This window comes from Pelodiscus sinensis, chromosome 6 (genome assembly GCF_052426305.1).
Source record: "Pelodiscus sinensis isolate ZL-2025 chromosome 6, ASM5242630v1, whole genome shotgun sequence".
Classification (NCBI taxonomy): domain Eukaryota; kingdom Metazoa; phylum Chordata; order Testudines; family Trionychidae; genus Pelodiscus; species Pelodiscus sinensis.
In genome coordinates this window covers 33,787,258-33,808,339 of record NC_143057.1, presented here as the reverse complement: position 1 = coordinate 33,808,339, position 21,082 = coordinate 33,787,258, and the positions used below count along the sequence as shown (strand labels likewise).

General features: G+C 45.9%; 1 protein-coding gene across 2 annotated transcripts in view; it reads right to left on the bottom strand.

The window, feature by feature from the left end:
- Window positions 1–20,781, bottom strand: part of SMC5 (structural maintenance of chromosomes 5) — an 83,853-nt gene extending 63,072 nt beyond the window's left edge. The window contains exons 1-6 of one of the 2 annotated variants that reach the window (XR_012904664.2): window positions 20,406–20,781; window positions 14,221–14,362; window positions 13,031–13,083; window positions 7,269–7,431; window positions 6,042–6,176; window positions 3,893–4,033 (exon numbers count right to left, since the gene is read on the bottom strand). Coding sequence is in view for 1 of the 2 variants with exons in the window: in XM_075931701.2 (XP_075787816.1) it covers window positions 3,893–4,033; window positions 6,042–6,176; window positions 7,269–7,431; window positions 13,031–13,083; window positions 14,221–14,362; window positions 20,406–20,581 (810 nt within the window). In the remaining variant the exon portion in view is untranslated. The remainder of the gene's footprint in view (window positions 1–3,892; window positions 4,034–6,041; window positions 6,177–7,268; window positions 7,432–13,030; window positions 13,084–14,220; window positions 14,363–20,405) is intronic. The other variant, XM_075931701.2, reaches the window with a different exon arrangement.
- Window positions 20,782–21,082: the final 301 nt, after the last annotated feature.

The following is a 21,082-nucleotide window of genomic DNA, read 5'->3' as shown; positions in this document are numbered from 1 at the left end:
GTACCATGCTATCATTTTCAGAAAAAGAAGAGGCAGAATTAGTGAAGAAAAGGATGAAAGCTCCAGATTAGCCCCTAATTGGACTTACTGGCTATAGATATATCAAACATTTTTGCTCCATCCTCTTCAATTTTCTGTTATTCTTGGGATCAGAGGTATTGGAGTTAAGATATTTAAAAAAAGAAAGCATGAGACAAGGTATTATACTTAGCATTCTCTTTCGTTGTCAGAAGATCTTTCTGAGGGGGTTTCCCATTTCAGAAACAAAGGACTTTTTACTTTCAAAATCATCTGTGCTAAAAGGTGAAAATTTTGCTGAGGTTCTAGACCCATGAACATCAACCAGCAAATCAAGATTGACTGGTTGATTGTGGGGGCACAGTCAGTCAATCACAAGGTAGTGTTCCCAGCCCCTCCTTGCACACCCTACCCCCAACAAGGAGCTCATGCTGGCGCTACAACCTCCTGCCTCCCCCCCAAATTGGAGCTAGCTCCAGCTTCCTGCGGCATGGGGGGCAGAGGGAGTACCGTGGCTCTGTGCCAGATCTGGCCCCCAGGACTTCCTTCCTGCAGCATAGGGTGGGGGGTAAGGCAGGTAGGCAGCACTGAGAAGGAAGGGAAGAGAAGAAAGTGCACGCTCCTCCCCTGTCCACAACAGTGTGCATGCTTTCTTGTTTTCCCCTCCTTCCCCATGTTCCAAGAAGGTAGGGGGAGAGTGTTTTAAGATAGAAGCACAGGATCCGGAGCCGCTGGATTTTTTTTAAAGGAGCTGCATGTGCACTTCGTCCAGCGCTGCCCACAGATCCTGCCCAGAGATCCTTGTCTTTGGAGACCCCCAGGTACCAGCCTAGATGCCCCTATCCCCCCTCACCAGTGGCCAGACCCCCCCCCCCAGCAAGTTGCTCCTGCCCTCTCCTCTGGCCAGACCCACACCAGCAGCTTGCTCCCTTCCCCGGCCTCACTCCCCACCAGCACTGTCCCCTGGGGCAGATCCCCACCAGCACCCTGCTCCTGTCCAGACATTCACCAGTATCCTGTCCCCTGGCTAGACCCCCACCAGCACCCTATTCCTGCTCCCTGGTCAAACCCCCACCAGCTCCCTGCCCCTTTCCCCAGACAGACCTCCCACCAGCATCCTGCTCCTACCTCCTGGCCAGACCCCCACCAGCACCCTCCTCCCTGGCCAGACCCCCAATAGCACTCTGACCCCTTTCCTCTGTCCAGCCACCCACCAGCACCCTGCTCTGCTTCCTCCGTCCTCCCTCCTAGCCAGACACGTACCACCAGCTTGCTCCTGTACCCTACTTCCACCCAGATTCTGCACCTTCCATCCCTATCCCTCACTGGCAGCCCCGTCCTGCACACTAGATCCCTCATTTTTGGCCTCACCTCAGAGCGTGGAGGGCTCCACAAAATCCACTAACCCTGGAACCCCAGAAGAGTAAATTTGGCCTGAGGCCTTGAGCCTCAGTCCTACCTATCCTCCCCATGGGGCTGGAGTGACAGGGCGAGGTGTCTCAGTTGGGGCCACATCAGTGAGGCTTGGGGGTTTTGAAAGGATTGTTTTTGTTTTTTTTGCATCTCACTTGTGTGGTCCCCGACTAATTTTTCTGTGGGTCAGTGGCCCCTGATCCAAAATAGGTTCCCTGCCCCTTCCATAAATAAAGACAATGCTGAAACATTTTGTGTTGGACATAACATTTTATTTAAAAATGAAGCCTGGCCAACAAGCTCCCAATTGGGGCCAAGCCCACATCTAGCTGCAGCATCATAACACTCCTGCACAACCCACAGACCTCATCATACACCAGAACCCCCTGCCCTGAGCCCCACACATCCTCAAACTCCTGCACCCCCACATCCCTGAACTCCTATACCACCCATATCCCCAATCTTCTGCCACAACACTCCTGTACCATTCACACACCTCAAACCTGTGCCCTGAGCCCATCATGAACCCAACCCCCGTCAGCACCCCTCATGCAGTCCAACCCAAACTCCTGCAACCCCACCTCCACAAGCCTGCAGCTTGCTCAGCACCCCAACCTTCCACCTGACCCCAACGCTCTCCAGCCCGGAGGCCCATCCCTGAGCCAGCAACCCCTTCTCCATCTCCTCCTGCACCCAAATTCCCTCCCAGAGCTTGTGCCTCACACCCCTTCCCACACCCAAATCCCTCATTCCCACTCTAGAGCCCATACCTCCTGTCTCAACCCAGTGAAAATGAGTATGGGCTGGGGACAACAAATGATGGAGAGGAGGAGAATGGAGGGGGGAGGATCTCAAGGAAGGGGTGGGGTTGATCTTGGCATTTAAAAAGTTATCTTGGGTGTAAAAAGGTTGGAGACCACTGTTGTAGACTAATGCACTTTATACACCTCAAAGGTGGACATTGTTGAGAACACTCGATTTTTGAATGCACTACCTCCCCAAAGAATAGCTCTGTTACAAAGAGCAGATCTAGCTCTGCCCTCATGGATCATACTACTGCCTGCTAAATATTTGTATTACTTGATCCAATACTTGACAGATAACAGACTTAAGAGCCAACTTAGCCACTTGCCCCAATACAGTGGTATGTAACCTAGCATCTGCCAAGTTACAGAACTTTAAACTGATTTATTTAAGTGAGCACACTAGCTTGTGGCAGATACACCTGTTGCAATTATTAAATTGAAATTCAGTGGTTGGAAAATGTGCTTTATTCTCTGTTCAAATGCCCTACACAAGTGAGCATTCTGAGGAATAGCCACTAACAGGTCAGGGTCAGAGTGACTGTTTCTTATCCACATTCAGGCCAAAATGTTCAGGAAAACTAAAGTGTGTTGAAAGCCTTCTACAGAGTGCTAGGAAAAACTTAAGTATTCAGGTGTGTCTCAGCTGTATGAATCTACAAAGGCATTTCTCAAAGAACCATTTGTTTCCAAATGTAAGAGTTAGTTCAAAAATAGCTGTGTTATGATTCGTTAATTAGTTTTCCCCTTGGTCTCCACTGATGAGCCTTCAAAGTATCACCCCAATATAATGATATAATACCACTGCATGCATGCCCAGCTCCTACTACAGTTCAATTGCAGCGCTGCAGAGGGGCTAGCTCCTGGACCTGGCAGGAGCCCGGACAGAGCACCTCCCCTTATCAACTAATTGTGTACTTGATACGAACTGTATCAACTACACGATTAGTCAGTTACTCACTTTTTAACATCCTTACTTTGTACATTTCATTAATTTAAGCCTGTAAAGGAAACTTTAGCTAAGGCATGAAAGCAGAATAAATATAATAATGGCATAATGCCTCAGAGATTGACGGCTCTGATTCTCCTATACTGAGTCAGTTTTGAAGTATTACATTTTGTAATTCAAATAATTCACTCTTGTGGACATAAAACAATAGTTTTTAAAGCAAGTCAAAATGATTTACCCTTAACCCAACAAGTCTTGTTTATTTTGATTTCTTTAAAGCACTTACCTAGAGCTCTAGGTATTAGTACAACAAAACATTTTCTTAAACTCACTTCAAGGCTTAATTCTGATGCAACCAGAAGACCCATCATTCATTATGCTGTAGGATACAAAATGATCAACTGCTTGGAAATACCCTCACCCCATAATTCAGTACTGAACGGCTGGTTAAAAGAGGGAGTCACTCAGTATTCCTTTTAAAGCATAAAACACAAGCCATTGCTAGAAGCAGTAGATGCAGTTAGGAAGAAGCTAAGTGAGGCTATGAGTAGAACACAATGTTTCAGGACAATTATACATTTTCTGTAATGTTGGTAGTGCTCAGGTTATTCTAGTTTGGAAAAAAGCTTATTTGATTGCAAAATAACCCTCTCTTTTATAAAGATGACACATTTATAAATTTTTCAGAAAATTGAGAAAATAAACTTACCACCCACGGTCTTTTTCTCTCAAGCATCTCTATTAAATCTAGATGACGCTTGCGTTCATAGTATCGCTCCACATCTTGCTTATACCGTTCGTTCCTTTGCTTCATTTTCTCCAAGAAATTGGTTTTCTCTTGCAATGAATTCTGTCAGAAAATATATTTTACACTAGTTGCTTTATTAAAATAAATACAAATGGGATATGTGGCAATTATGAAAAGAATGTCAACTAAGCAGAAAATAAGGATTTAACAAAAGCTTTGGTATAGTAGCTTTTTGTATTTAATTGCAAGTAACTTTCATTCCTCAAAAAGGGGAGAGTCAAACCACTAGTTACAGCCAATAGTACTGGAAAGTGCAGGACAACTTTCCAACATAGCTGTGCCATGGAAATTGAGGTTTGATATAAGTAATGAGATGCAAGGTGGATCTTTTATTGGACCACGCTCTGTTGATGAAAGAGACAAGATTACAAGATTACAAAGCAAAAATGTTTCTTCCACCCACAGAATCTGGTCCAATTATAGATATTACCCCACAAACCTTGTTTCTCTAGCATTATGGGCTCAACACTGCTAAAACAACAATGCAAATAAAAATAAACAAGAGCAATGCAAACACAATTTAGATAATCAACAAACATTTTCTGATAACACAAATAATTCTCCATTGATCAAGCTGCTTTATTCATTTTGTTCTTTCTTGAATGAATTCTTAATTGAACAAAAATGTCTCTACTTTCACTACTAATTAGACAAAATAAACTTAGTTTTCTGCACCTCTTTCTAATTCCTTTATATATCTTGTTTAATTAGATTAACAGGTTATCATAAAGATTACAAAGATACTATATGGCAAACAAAGTGACATTTAATCAACTGTTAGCTTTGTATGGTCATAGTATTTAGTCAAAGTCACTGCTTGCCATACAATATTCTAGTCCTTAAATTAGAAGCTGTGTGAATGCCCTTATTCATCCCCTTTTCCCTCACCATTATTTTTCTTTATGGCTGGTATGTTAACATACTAAATTTTATTCCAGTGACTCTCAAAGTGGTCCAAGGATCCACTCTGAGGGTACGTCTAAACTACACCCCTTTGTTGGCAGAGGGATGTAAATTAAACGTATCAAAAATGCAAATGAAGCGGGGATTTAAATATCCTGTGCTTCATTTGCATAATGGCGGCCACCGTTTTTTTCAAAATGGGGCTTTTCGGAAAAAAACAGCAGTTTAGACGGGGCATTTTCAACAGAAATGCCCCGTTTTGAAAGATCCTGTACTAAGGAATACAGGATCTTTTGAAACAGAGCATTACTGTCTAAAATGCCCCATCTAAACTGCCATTTTTTTCTGAAAAGCCCCGTTTTGAAAAAAGCAGTGGCTGCCATTATGCAAATGAAGTGTGGGACATTTAAATCCCTGCTTTATTTGCACTTTCAATGTGTCTAATTTACACCCCTCTGCCAACAGAGGTGTATAGTTTAGACACCCCAAGAAACCTGCTAACGGGCCACTATGGTGTGTTTATTAACTGGCTCTGCAGCCGCAGAGCCTCATTGCTCCCATTGGCTCCAGTTCACTGTTTGCAGCCAAGATAGGCAGAGATGAAACAGGGTACTGTTATGTTGCTAAGCATTAATGGGTGTCATTAATTAGTTGTTTGATCTTCAGATAATTGCATATGTGATTGAAACTGTGGTTGTACTAATGAGATGGAAGAGGCTTCAAGTGTCCCTATTTTTCCCCTTTTGGTTTTCAGATTTTCATCCAAATCAGTAAGGTTCTGGATACTTTTGTCTAAAATTCACTTAAAATTTGGAAGGGATTTGATGTTGCCTATTGTACTAATAATACAGAAAACAAATGGTACTGAATTGAGTACAAAGCTTTTGCAAACTTGGCCATTTAGCTCTATACTGACACCGCGTTTCCTGGTCAAAAGCCCAACTTTTAAATAGGAGCATTTCCTTTTTATGCCATTATATAAATGACCATACAGTCAGAAACAATTATTCTTGTAAAAGTATCACATTGTAAAAACTACCTGACATCTACTTAATATTGGTCATAGATTGAAAAAAAAAAAAAAAAAAAAAGAGAAGGTTCATGAAAATCTCTCCTATCGCTGTTCCTTTATTATGCAGATGATTACCTCAAGTTCTTTCTCTCTCTCTCTGAAGGTTTTTAGTTCACAGTGAAATTGATACATTTCTGGTGGGCCAACTGATTTTTCTGTGGCTTCAAGAAGCTCAGTCTTGGACAGCTTTGCAAATTCCCCAACTTTGTCCTGCAAAACAGGGACCCAATACCAATAATGCTGTACATCTGATATAGTACTGCAACAAATGATAATATATTGCAAAATATTGGCCTCTCTCAAGCTAATATTCACATATCACATAGATTTATATGTCAAACACCTTTGGAAGTTAGCTCAAATTATTATTACATGTGCATATCAGTTATGACAGACAGCCCTATGACTCTCTAATCCAGATTCCCCCAGTATCCTAACAAGAGTTAGCACATGACTTATTCATAGTTCTCCTGGGTGAAGAAATTAATGATCAAATTTTGTTCAAGGCTTTCTGGGAATCACTTGGAACGCTTCTCCAACTAACCAAAAAAGCACTACAATACCCAATACTCAAAATTTCACTGCCACATTGCCAGAATTTGTTCTAAGGTCATTTTCCCATTAAGGACTCATCAACACTGAAAAATTGATTTTTAAATATTAGTTACTGCATTAACAGTTGAAATGCCACCCGATACAAATTATGTTGCCCAACATGTTTTCAAATGTCACTTTTCGACCCTAACCTAAAGAATGTATAATGAAATTTGTCTGTGCTGAATTTCAGGCATTGTAGGCAGCCAACTACCTACATGATAGCGATCTGTTCTACTTTAAATGCAGAGCTGCAATGGGGGTAGGTCCTGGACCTGGCGCAGTCAGCCTGCTAAAAACATTTACTGGCTGGACAGGGGGAAATGCATGTAGTCTACAGCATTAACCAATAAGCTTTTGTTTATCAATTAATCAACTGCACTATTACATCACTATCCTAAACTTGATCCCTATCCATTGGACCATATCATCTCTAGCACGTGATCCGTTTGTTATGGAAGATTACCTAACATGACAAAGTCAGAGAGCCTTAAAACATTATGTATGCCAAACACATCTACATACAAAAAAATATTAAAAATCATTCATGATTCAATGGTTAAAATTGGGCTTTTTGTGCCCATTTTGGCCTTCCAAAGAGCCATTTCTAGTCCCCTATTGAAAGTCAGTCACAAACCCCTTCTCCCTCACTGCCCCACACCCAAAAAAAAGCAGTACTCCAGTTGTGCCTGTTATTGTCTCTCCTACCTGTGGAAGAAACTGGCACAGATTGCCCACTTGAACATTTAAGGCTGCAATCTGCTCCTCCACTGTTTTCAGGGTTGAAGGTTTTTTATTGATAAACCATGTTGATGCATTGTTTGCTACTTGAATCTCACGAGTGATGACGAGATTACTAGGAATCTTAAATCTGATTAACAGAAAAAAGAGAGGTTGAGTGTTTACAGTTTTGGCAACTTTGTAAATATGCATGCAGACTGCACTGGTAACACATCTTACCATTTTAAATAAAAAGTGGTCCAAAATGTTTGATGGTAATTATTCTACTACTAACTGAATTAGGGATGTATAAATCCTGCTTATGTTTAATAAGTGAACCAATTAAAGGGGGACAAGCAGGGAGAGGGGAAGTTGGCTCCAGTTGGGATGAAGTGTCCCCCTCCTCCCCCCCAGTGGGCTGGATCACCCCCCTTGCCTGCCACTGGGCTGGAGCATCCCTTCTCCTGCACAGGCAGGGTATGCTCTGGTGTCCTGATTAGTTAAACCTTCACACCCCTAAACTGAATGTTTCAATTTAAAATGTTAATACAAAATTACTAGAGACTAGAGAGATCCAAATTCAAGAATGTAATAAGAACTGCTGCATATTATTTAACGGTATAAGAAGAATAAGCAGTGAAGTCCATATGCAAGTTGTCATTAATCCGATTTAATTTATTTAGTATTTATTCAGTTAACACTTCTTTTAAAAAAACTTTGGTCTGAAATAGCTATGTTAAGATGCACGTCATTCATTAAATGTTGTCAACTATATGATTAATTGATAAGGGGCTGCCGGGTTGGTCCGGTAGCGCCGCTCCTCAGTGCTACTGGACCAACCCGGCAGCTCCCCAGCTGCTCTGCCCCAGGTGTCCCCAAGTCAGCCGCTGCTGAAACTGACCAGCGACTGACTCCGGGAAGCCCAAGGGAGAGCTGCTCTTCCCCGGGCTTCCCGGAGTCAGCCGCTGGTCAGTTTCAACAGCAGCTGAATCCGGATGCCTGGGACAGAGTAGCTGGGGCGCTGCCGGGTTGGTCCCCGCAGCGCCGCACCTCAGCGCTGCAGGAGCGCTGCAGGGACCAGCGCTGCAGCACCCCAGCTGCTCTGTCCCAGGTGTACCCAAGTCAGCTGCTGCTGATGGAGTCAGCCCCTGATCAGTATCAGCAGCAGCTGACTTGGGTACACCTGGGACAGAGCAGCTGGGGTGCTGCAGCGCTGGTCCCTGCAGCGCTCCTGCAGCGCTGAGGTGCGGCGCTGCGGGGACCAACCCGGCAGCGCCCCAGCTACTCTGTCCCAGGCATCCGGATTCAGCTGCTGTTGAAACTGACCAGCGGCTGACTCCGGGAAGCCGGGGCAGAGCAGCTCTCCCTTGGGCTTCCCGGAGTCAGCCGCTGGTCAGTTTCAGCAGCGGCTGAATCGGGGACAGCTGGGGTGCTGCCGGGTTGGTCCCACAGCCCCGAGGGGCAGCGCTACGGGACCTAGCCGGCAGCACTCCAGCTGCTCTGCCTCCGGCTTCCCCGATTCAGCCGCTGGTCAGTTTTAGCAGCGGCTGAATCGGGGAAGCTGGGGGCAGAGCAGCTCCAATGGTCCAGCTGCCCGCAGCACTTCCGGGTTCCTGATGGTGCCGGACCATCAGATGCCGGACCATCGGAGTTTTACTGTACTATAATGCTGAAATGTAAAGAAATTTAAAGAGAGGTGGGGACAGGTAACCCCATCAGGAGGCTGCACACCCTTACGCAAGGTCCTCCTGAGAGTGATTCAATCAGTTCCTCTTTGTAGGGTCAATTGCAGAAAAACTCTGTACATGTGAAGTATAGGAGTGGTGAAGCCTGCATTCCCCTCCCCCCCCCCTTCCCTACTACTGATGAGCCAGAAGCAAGCCTCTAGGAACATAGGCCATTGTAGCAAGAACGAACTGTAAATAAGGGAGAGAACATAACAATCTTGTTTACCTAACTGTCCTGATCATGTAAACAAAGTCAAAGGACAAGCAGTACAGCTGAGCCATACTGTAACAACCAATGAGTAACCCCCGGAAATTTCCAAACTGCCACAAACAAGTTAGAGACACAGTATTTAAAGCTGCACCAGAGCACAGCAATTTGGACCTCACCGATGGGTTTTGGGTACCGGCGCCTCAGAAGCTGAGACAGTCTCCCACTTCATCCAAAATGGGGTTCCCCAGCTAGCAGAAGGGATGTAAGAATGCTGCTTTTCCTATCATGTTGTTCTTTTAATTAAGGGGCACAGCTAATAGCGGTCAGAAAATACATTGCTTATGTTTGACAGATACCTGTGTAGCATGTCTTTGTACCTTGAGAACCCAGTGTCAGACCTGAGACTTACTCTTGCCGGCAACACACTTTTATCAAGGGGGGTTTAGGTTGGACATTAGAAAAAACTTCCTGTCAGGGAGGTTAAACACTGGAATAAGTTGCCTAAGGAGGTTGTGGAATCTCTGTCACTGGAGATATTTAAGAGCAGGTTGGCTAGAAATCTGTCAGGGATGATCTAGACAGTGGTCACCAACCAGCAGATTGGGACCTACTGGTAGATCTCGGAGCCTCTGACAGGTGATCCTGGCTGGTTTGGCCAAGACACTATCAAGTGCCAAAACTTCAGTTTCGCCTCCTCCCACTGCTGCACATCTCTGGCCCTTTGCCTTGGTGCTGTTCCCCCAGGAGCCTCCTGCTTGCTGTGCAGGGCAGGGGAGGGGAGGGAGAGGAGGGTCCTGATGTCAAGGTGCCCCCTTCTCCCACCCTGTACCCTATTTCCACAGAGCAGAGATGGGGCACAACAGGACTAGGTATGGAGCAAGTCTGTTGGTTGCTTTTGGGAGTTGTGCAGGGCCAAAGCAGGGGTGAGCCTGCTTTATCCCCATTACACCATCACCCAGGAGCCACCTAAGGTAAGCAGTGCTCAACTGGAGTCCACATCCTGAGCCCTTACCCAAGTCTTGAACCGCCTGCTATACCTCAAGCCCCTGCCCTAGCCCTGAGCCTCCATGCATCCAAACACCCTTCCAGAGCCTGCACCTAGAAACCTCTCCTGCATCCCAACTGCCTGTCCCAAGCTCAGTTCAGAGCCCCTCACACTCTAAATCCCTTAGCCCAAGACCAGAACCTGCACCCCAACCCTCTGCCCCACCCTGGTGAAAGTGAGTGAGGATGGGGGAGGGAGGGAGCAGGGGTGGGGCAAGGAGCACAAAGGAGGTGGGGCAAGGATATTTGGGTTTGAGGTAGATCTTGGTTTGCAGTTAAATTCAAAAAGTGATCTCGTGCTTAAAAAGGTTGGCGATGTACATGGTGCTTGGTGTACATGATGTACATGGTGCTTGGTCCTGATGCGAGGGCAGAGCACTGAACTTGATGACCTCTCGAGGCCCCTTCCAGTTCTACTATTCTATGAGTCTATGTCAGCAGCTCAAGGACAACAGCATACTGTTCAGGTAATGGATCAGTAACTGAATACTGTTGCTCAGTAAGTGAAATGGACTTTCCAAAATCAATTTGGTACCAATATGGTTGTGCTGTTTTACTGCACATATTAGGAAATTTTGGGTAGACTCGGGTTTGCTAGATCTGGTGTACATATAGCTTGCTCTGAAGATCAAATGCTTACCGGTAATCAATTCTGCAGTGCTCACTGTGGCTTGACTCTAGCATTTGAGGACTGGAGCATGCTGTACAAATGTATTATTAGATTTTGTTACACACTTCTATGTTAATGGAGGGGGTGCGGACTGGAGGATGGGCACAGAAGGGAGCTCAGAATAAGAGGACAGGGTGAAGGTAGGGATGTTAAATTTCAATTAATCAGCTAATTAAGTAGTTGATGGAATTTCTATCAACTACTTGATTAATCAATAAGGGGAGTGCTCACTATCCCGCTGCACCTCTCCCTTTGAAATATACAAGAGCCGCCCGTGATACCTGTACATTTCAAAGGGAGAGGCCCAGCGGGAACCCATACCAGTGGCGACTGAAGCAGTCCCTGCTGGTGCAGGCACCCCTCAGTGCCTCTTCCTTTGAAATGTACAAGAGCTGCAAGCGATTGGGACCCACATGAGCAGGACTGTTTCAAATCCCACTCACACTGTTTCCCCGCTGCCCTCTGCTTTCCCAGCCCCCCGTAGAGATGGTGCTGGAGGAAACTGGCTCCCGCCAAAACCAGCTCCTGCTCCCTTGCTGCCTCTCTCTGATAGATGCAGCAAGGGGAGGGAAGCAATTAATCGACTATTCGCTTACATTCCTAGGTGCAGGAGGGGACATAGGGTCAGGGAGAGAGTTTGGGTGATGGAGGGGGTTGCGATCTGGGGCAGGAGAGGTTTCTGACCTGGGGGAAAGGTATAGAAAGGGTGCAGAGTCTGGGAGGGGGGTTGTGACTTGAAGCAAGGTTACATGAAGGGGTGCAGGGCTCTGAATGGTGACCCGGGGCAGGGATTCAGAAGTGGATGCAGAGGGCTTGAGTTGTGATCTGGGGCAGGAGTGTGTTGTGACCTAGAGCACGAAGGTGGGGGAATGGATGGGGTGGGTTCTCAGGGGCAGGATCTGGCCAGGGGGCACTTACCATAATAGGCCGTTCCCACCCAGTGGCCCAGCCTGCTGCACCCTGTGCAAAGCGGCTGGCTGCTAGGACCATATGCGTCTCTGCACCATATGCTCCCTGAGGCGGGGGGGACGGGTGGGGCTTTGCATGCTTCATGTGCCTTTAAGCATGGCCCAGGTAACTCCTACTGGCTGGTTTTCTGCCAATGTGAACTGCGAGAATAGTGCTGGGGAAGCATGCAGAGTCTCCCCCAAGGGGCGCATGCCAAAGAGACATACATGGTCCCAGCAGCTCTCCATTTTGAAAGGTGTGTGGGGTGGGGCATGGCAGCCAGAGAGCAAATCTGCCCACAGGGACCATTGGGCGGGAGCTGCCTATTCTGAGGCCTCCAGGCCAGAGCCTGCACCCAGTATTCCCTCTGAGCTGGCAGCCAGTATTCCCTCTGAGCTGCGCAGCTTAGAAGGTAGGTGCCAGCAGTGTTCCCTCTATCTCCCCCCGCCTCCCTAACCCAGATAACACCAACCCCTGAACCCCATCCTGCACCTGTGCCACCTTTCACAATCCAAAACCCTGTATCCCTTCCTGGATCTCTAGCCCCAGCTCACAACCTCACCCCCTCCTATACTGCTTCCCCAGGCCAGATTCTTCTCCTGCACGATACCCCCTCCTGGATCCTGTCTCTCTTACGCTCTCCAATCCCCTGATCTAGGTCACAACCAGTGTTCCCTGTGAGTGGCCACCAAAAAAAAAAAAAAAACCAACAAAGGACTATGCAAAGTTATGTTGAAATTTAAAGTTGGAGAAAGATTCTTGAAGAGTTTCAATTTTGTTTTTATTAAATATAGAACTGGGATATAATTACATGCTGCATTAATGGTTATTAATATTTACATAAAGCAATATTTGCATTATTTAACACTAAATACATCAACATCTAAATTGATTGAATCAAGGCACCTGCTTTCTATATACCATTTTTCTTTCCTTTTCTACATGCTGGAAGTCTCCATTAAGATCAAGGAGAAAATGAATTTATTTGACACTTCAAAATTGATTACACTAAGCTTGTGCTTAAACAAAATACTACTGACACATCACCAAACACCGGTGCCTCAATGGGTGCAGTATATACAACTTTACAAATCTATTTATTAAAATTGAAACACGTGGTAAAGTGAGCAAAAATGGTTTTAATACTTACAGTTCAATTTCAACCATGCCTTTAGAACACCCTCGCTTCACATACAGACCGACCTGTAGAGCAAAAGTTATAGGAACCAGTATTTTAGCATAGGAAATACAAAAAGGTATTTATTAAAATACTTATCAGACTTATAAACCATTTAGATGTAATGATTAATTTGGAATAATTCTGCTAATATAACCAGAACCAATTTACAGTACTGCTATGCATACAATTCCCTCACATGTAATTACAATAAAAATTATGCCTGGGTTATAACTAGAGAAAGCGCATTTGTTTTCTTCTAAAAGGGGAAGAGGAAGAACAGCTCTTTTTTGTCTAGAGCTCTACATCTTTTTTGTACTTCATGATACATGCCAAGACTGACACCCTGTATTAGACTAATCCTTGACAAGTTATACAGAAGAAAAAAATTCAGATGAAATCATATTGCCTACTACTAGCAAATACAAATGAATGTGATTAGGAGAGGAGTACACTGATTTGGTCCCAAGCCTATCTATTTTTACAAAAAACTAAACCTCTTGGCTACGTCTACACTGGCCACAATTTCCGGAAAAGCCATGCAAATCAGGTAAGTCAGGATAGGGAAATCCGCGGGGGATTTAAATATCCCCCGCGGATTTAAATAAACACGTCCGCCGCTTTTTTTCCGGCTTGGGGAAAAGCCGGAAAAAAAGCGTCTAGACTGGCACGATCCTCCAGAATAAAGCCCTTTTCTGGAGGATCTCTTATTCCTACTTCAAAGGAAGTTATGATGGAAAAAAGACTTATGTGATTAAAGTAGTATAGTGAAACACTTACAAATTAGAAAATGTAAGAACTAATGCTATTCATACAACCTGAACTCTTCCCCTCCTTGCAAAAATGACTAAGCACACTTCAATTTCACTAGCTGGTTTTAACTGGACAATTTTAAAAGGGTCCCAACATGAATTAAGTCTAGACTGAACACAAGAGCTCATCCAGGTTGATAAGCATAATATCAACATTACAGCCGCAGATATCTTGGTGGATCTACAGGAGAGCTAGACAATTCAGAGAAATTTTGTTTTTGCAGCAGACAAATCTGCTGAACTGTTGTTATCCATGTGCAGTTTACAAAACACAGGGATTGTGCCTATTCCTGTTGGAATGGGCACTAAATGATTATGTTAAATATCTAGATCTCAAAAATGTATACTCACCTTGTCTGCACGCCCTATGAAAGAAGGTTTTCCAGCCAATCCCAGACAGATGGCACACACAATGCTTGACTTTCCTGTTCCATTGGCTCCTACTATCATGTTCAAATGGGGCCCTGGAGACACTTCACAATTATCATATGTTCTGAAATAAACCATTATTTTAGGTTAATGGAAAAGTATATGGACCAGAAAAAACAATCACAATTTTATTCAAAACATAGTTGCTTCAGCTCCATTCTGACATTGTTTTAAATATAAAGCAATATTTTAAATAATACTGCAGGTAAGATTTAAGTCTTTTCTAAATATTGTTTTCTAGAAAAGCTCAATACATGACAAAAACCTAATACTATATCAATTAACACAGTGTAGTGAAAATATACCAGCTACAACAAATGTTTATCCTTTCTCATGACGACTATGGAAAATGAAAAGCTTAGCATAAAATCATGGCTTCACTGCATTAATGGAGCCAAGATTCCAGCCTTACTAGCTTACCTAACAGTCAAAAAAAGTTAGTAATTTAGGGAAAACAGACTAGTTGAAATTTGCAAGGCTGACAAACACTTTTTGTTTCTAAGTCTGTCAGATGTCTTGATTCTTATTGTTTGTCAGATTTGACACAAGGAAGATCTGCAGCAGTAGTTCTTGACATCTGTGCCACTCCAGTCAGTAGACTGCAATTTCTGTGATAAATTAATTTAATTACAAAATCTGAGAATTTTAATTAAAACAAATATTAAAGAGCTCTTTGGGGAAGGGATAGTCTTTTTGTTATGTTTGTACAGTACCTCACACAGTGGAGCCATGAACTATTTATCAATGGAGTCCCTAGTCAGTAATGCATTACAAATTAAACAAATACAATCTACACTGTACCTTCTCTGCCATTTATTTTTACATTTAAATTCAGTATCTTCTACAGTCCATTCATTTTTAATTATCCAAATGCCAAAGAGATTTGACTGATAACACACAGTCACATTGTACAAGAACTCAAAGAAAGAAGTAAGGGTTTATCTTCAGGGACAGTGCACAGCTGTACCACTTTAGCAAAGATACTACTGTCGCATAGTTAATTTACGTCCTTGAAAGGCAGTAGCTATGACAAAAGGAAAAGTCCTACCATCAACACAGAACTGTCTACACAGGGGGTTAGAGCCATACAGTGTCATCGCTCAGTGTTGTGAAAAATCTATACCACTAAGTGACAGTTATACTGACGGAAAAATGTTTAGAAAATCTTGCCTAAAGGATTTGGCTGTTGTGGCTTTTAGCACCTGAAAAAGGAGTGGGGGGAAAAGTTGGTTGGGGAGAAAGACACACAAGCTAAATATTTTTTTCTTAAAATGACCAGCAGTTGAACACTTCATGTTAATATTTAAACTGCCATACGTTAGGCAGCAGGCCTTGTCTACATTACAAGACAAAGTTGAATCTATTAAGGTCAATTTCTTGTCAACAGATTTTGCAAAATTGAGGGTCCATGCCCCCACTGTAAGAAGTCAACATAGAGCATAGTAGCGTGTTGCCTGAGGGAGACTGCCGTTGACTTTGAAAGCTATGCACTGTGTGTAGCTATCCCACAGTGCATATGCTGCTTTGCATTCCGGGTTATGCTCCCAGTGAATGCTGGGACCAAAACTGTGCAGCAGGTGATTACAGGTTCATGTCGTCAGTACTCCATAATGCACTCATCTATTCTCTTCCCCCTTGAGATTAATGGAAAACGGTCTTTTTGCACCCTTTTTGGCACTGGTTATTCATGCAGAGACCTTAGTAGCATGAACATGGCCCCACTTGTGGAACCTCCAGGAAACGCAGCCAGCATTCAATCCTCTGGACAGTGAAACACTGGCTCTGGTGCCATGAGATGAGCACAGACTGGTGGGATCATGTAGTGCTGAAAGTATGGGATGATCAGTAGTGGCCGCAAAACTTCCAAATGCGCAAGGCCGCTTACACGGAACTTCACAAATGGCTTTCCCTGCTCCCTGAAGCATAGGGACAACTAAACTAGATCCGCTCTGACCATGGAGAAGCACTTGGCAATTGCCCTGTGGAAGCGTGAAATGCTAGACAGCTACCAGGTCAGTTGGGAATATATTCGGAATAGGGAAATCTACAATGGGGGTTGTTATACAAGTAGCCAAAGCAATTAATACAGTGCCTCACAGACTGTTACAGAGGATAAAGACTCTGGGAAACGTGGATACCATAGTGGAGGGCTTTCTCCATGATGGGGTTCCCTAGCTGAGGAGGGACAATAGACTGAACCCACATCCCCACCTTGGCACCAACTACCTTGCCAAGGAGTACATAAATCACAAGGTGTATTTCTCAATGGTGCTATATGTGCTGGTGGATCACAAGGACCATTTCACCAACATCAGTACAGGATGGTCAGGCAAGGTGCATGATGTGTACATCTGTGGGAACTCCTGCCTCTTCAGAAAGATGCATGCTGGAACATTTTTCCCAGACCCGAAAATTACAATTTGAGACATGGAAACACCAACAGCGATCCTTGGTAATCTAGTCTGCCCCTTGCTCCCATGGCTCATGAAGCTGTAAACAGACAGCATGAACTACAGTAAGGAGCAGTTCAACTACAAGCTAAGCAAAAGCAGAACGGTGGTTGAATGTGCTTTCAGGAGTTTAAAGGGAAGGCTTAGGAGTCTAATGACTAGACTAGCCATTAATGAATGCAACATTCTCTGTGTGGTGGAAACCTGCTGTGGCTCAATATTTGTGAGGGCAAGCGGAAGAATTGTCTGGCAGGGTGGGGGCCTGACGCAGAATGCCTTGCTAGAGTTGAGCAGCCAGACCCAGGGCAATAAGGAGAGCACAGCGCAAATCAGAAAGGCTTTGAAATAAAGTTTTATGAATAGCCAGTTTTGAGAGTAATGCTTGTTGCTCTCAATGAGGTGCCCCTGCATTCAGTGTGTTTGCCACCTCACACTGGAAATACGAGCAATGCAGACTGTTGTTCAGACATCATGTGTTTTTAATTTAGGGAAGACAATAGGGACAGAAAACAAGTCCATGGTGGGACTCAAAACAAAGAGGCAGTGAGAAACACAAGGACAGCCTTTTGCCTCCTGAGGCCCTGAAAGTTGAATGTGATGCTGGCTTTGAGTACCCTGTCCCCCATGTCCTGGGGTCCGCATGGGGGTAGAAGCTATAGAAATGGGTGAGGAGGGAAAGTTGTTGTCCACGAGGGCCAGGTTGTCTGCCAGGCATTCCATCACAGACATGCGGGACGAGAGAATATTCTCTTGTTGTTTCACTTGCAGTTCCCTGCACATTTTCTTTCCTGTCTGCCGCTGCCACTCCACTTGTATCTCCTTCAGGAATGTATTACTCCACTCCATTTGCTCTTTAAACATGTCTTCTCTTGTCCATTTTTGCCTGCGGATTTGTGTAATTTGGACAGCTGCTGGAGCCAGGGAGTATGCAACAAGCTCCCTGCTGTTCCCACTGTAACAAAGTTACAAGGACACACATTACAGGAGATGCATTATGGAGTCTAAAACCTAATCTATAAATATACAGTGAAGATCTCTCTAACGACAATGAAAATGTGCAAGGTAGGGATGTTCAATATCAGTTAATTGAATAGTCAATTAACTTCAGGAATTCTTATCAGTTAGTCAACTATTCTATAGTCCCCGAGAATAGGGCCAGTGTGAACCGGAACTTAGGAGGCTGCCAGTCCACCTGGCTCCTAATACATTTTAAATGCATACCCATAGCAGGGGTAGTAGGTCCCAGTAGGGGTTCCTTGAAAATATTTTAAGCTGAAAAGAGTTCCATGGCCAAATAAAATCAGGAAACACTGGTCTAAAGAATTAACCTATAAGCTTTTGCAAGGCCAAAGTCATGCTTTAAAGCAGACACTGTAAAGCAGGTACACAACAGGGTTCTCAAGAGAGCCTCTGGACTCACAATCTGGAGGCAAGCATGGTAAGGGGCCTGCCAGGGCATGATCCTGCGGGCGGGGGGGAGGACGCTGGGGCAGGACAGTGACTCACGTGGCTTTCCTCCTCTGCATTCACTACAACCTGCTTCTTGGGAGAACGCTATTCTCCCATCTTGCAGGAGCCTGAGGGGTAGGAGGATAGCAGAGTCTGAAGCCATGCTAGCAGCAGAGGCAGCAGCTAAAAGCTTCTCCCGCTCCTTCATCCAAGTTGTCATGCGAGATATCAGTCTTCTCCAATTCACACAGAGTGATAGGGAGCTGATGTTGACTGAAGGTGGCCAGAAACCTGGGCCTTATGCTGCCAGGCTTTGTGCTGCAGTGACACCAGACCACTTACTGCTGACTTAGCATGGGAAGGAGTCCTACCATGGATGATGGAATAAGGCTGGTCTCCCCAGAAACACTGTGAGAGGGATCAGAGTTCCTCTATGAGAGCTTCATGGAGATATGCAGGGAGGATTCCTTCTCCATCTCCAGATATATTAACAAGCTGTTCTGTGCCCCCATCTTGCATGTAGCACAGTTTATGCATCACATCCAAGGAAAAAAAATTGTGAACTCACCAGAAGTGTCCTCCCCAGAATTATTGCTTGATTGTGAGATGTTCTGGGAGGAGGGAATTGGCTCCAAAGTGATGAAAAGTAGGCGGCGCTCACCACTCACAAGCTGGCTGTTCTCCTTGTCCTCCTCGTCCTCTTCCACCACCTCCCTATCCTCCACTCTGTTGCCCCGTGTGTCTTGGGAGGATTCCACAATCTGGCCTGGGAAGTGGGTCGAGTCCCCCCGTAGGATAACATGCAGCAATTTGTAAAAGCAGCATTTTTACAGCCATGCACCAGAGTCCATTTGCTTCTTATTTTGTAATAGGACTGCCTCAGCTCCTTTATTTTAACTCTGCACTGTTAGGAGTCCCTGGAGTATTTTCTCTCCACCAGGCACCATGCTATCTTAGCATGGTTATCAGTGTTTCTTTTGCTGTTTCAGAAATCAGACAAAATGGATTCTTCACCCTATGCCTCAATGAGGTCCAAGATCTCCTGCACACTCTATGCTTGTGGTCTTTTGCACCTCTGGGAACTGGCACCCTGGGAATTCAAATTTATGGGAATCATGACCAGGTATGCGGATTACTATGAGGTGTGCTCACAACGCTGGCCACATAGGAAATGAAAATTCAAACTTTCCCAGGTCTTTTCCTGTTCACTTGAAGATCAGTAGAGGCACAATTTCTGGCGAGAGCATGGCACTGAGTTGCCTCCTGGAGGACAAAAACCTTGACTTCCTCCATGCTGGATCTACACTAGGAATGTAATAGCTTAACTGTTTAAATAGTTATACAAGAAGCATTTGCTTATCTGTTACCATAACGATTACAGATCAGCTTAGGCTTGATAACGTGGACTCATTTTTTAGAAAAATTGACCTTATGCAGTAAAATTCAGCCTAATCTCCTAGCATAGACAGGCCTTGGTGTTTACTTATTGTGATAAATAAGCCCAGCCCACAACTCCAAACACAGTCCTTTCCCAGCCTGTCTGCAGAGTTCAGCAAACATCCAGGTTGCTTGTCCCCAGCCATAAGGCTACGACTATTTTTTTTCTGGGGACGGGGAACACAGTTCCAAATAAGGCATGAGAAGAACGCGCTAGCCAACACACAGCACCTTGCCCAAGCTGTGTGCAGTGGTGCTGTCCAACACTAAAGGTACCGCCAGTGACACACACCCTGCGCCAGTGACACACACCCTGCGCCAGTGACACACACCCTGCGCCAGTGACACACACCCTGCCCACATCTTACAAAAGGCCTGTGAACTGGCTACCATGATCACTGGATGGAGGGGAGGGGGGTCAGGAGCCACATCAGCCACACTGGCCCAGCACAGGCACCACCCAACAGTCCTGCCACCTGTCAGGGCGTGGGAGGAGGGGGCGGACTGGGAGCCGGCTCCCTCTCACTGTGGGAGAGGATAGTAGGGGTAGAACGGCCCTTCCGTGCAGTTTCATCAGCCCCCGCCCGGCACAACCCAGCTCCAGGAACCGGGGCCGATCCCCTGACTCCCGGAGCTAGGTCCCTCCCCGAGCGCCACATACTCCACACGCTCCTCCTCACGGCCCGGCGGAGCCCAGCGGCCAGGGACTCGCGGTAGCCCCCTGGCACGAGCCACGCCCTCCCCCCGCGGCTCTTGCTGCCCCGCACTCACAGGAAGTTCTCCATGGTGACCCTGACTACAGAGCCCTCCACGAAGGGCGACGGCGGCTGCCCCAGGCCGCTCCCCTCTGGCCTGGCAGCCCCCGAGCCGCGCTTACTGCACCCGGCGCCGCTCCCGCTCGGCCCGCCAGTGACGGCCCCGAGTTTCCGTTTGCCCGGGGCCGCCATCTTCCTTCGCACCAGGCTAAAGCACCGCCCACCATCCCGGCGGCGTGGGGCGCGCGCCGTGAAGATGAAAACGGGCCCGAGCCGCGCGCCCTACTCCCATTGGTTAGACGGCGCGGCCTGCGAGGGGAGGGGAAGGCCATTGGCTCGTGGAACCCCCAGGCGCGACGTCGAAAGCTCATAGGCTGAGAGGTGGAACGGCGGGGCCAATTTGGTACTGTCCGTTCAGCGACAGGGCTGTTTGCCAACGGGTCTCGCGAGACCGACGGGCGGCCTGTGTTGTTGCTGCGGGCTCTCCGATAGAGCTTCTCCCATAGGGATTTACATGGCGATCTGGCTGGGGTGGTGGGCGCCTTATTTGCATGAAATGGAATAGCAGAGGCGTATTCTTCCCCTCCCCCCGCCCCCACCGCCTTACAGGGCCAGTTACTGACATCGGGATTCTGCCTTCACGTGTAATGCAGCCACATCAAACTACACCGCCCAGCATGCAGCGCGGCAAGT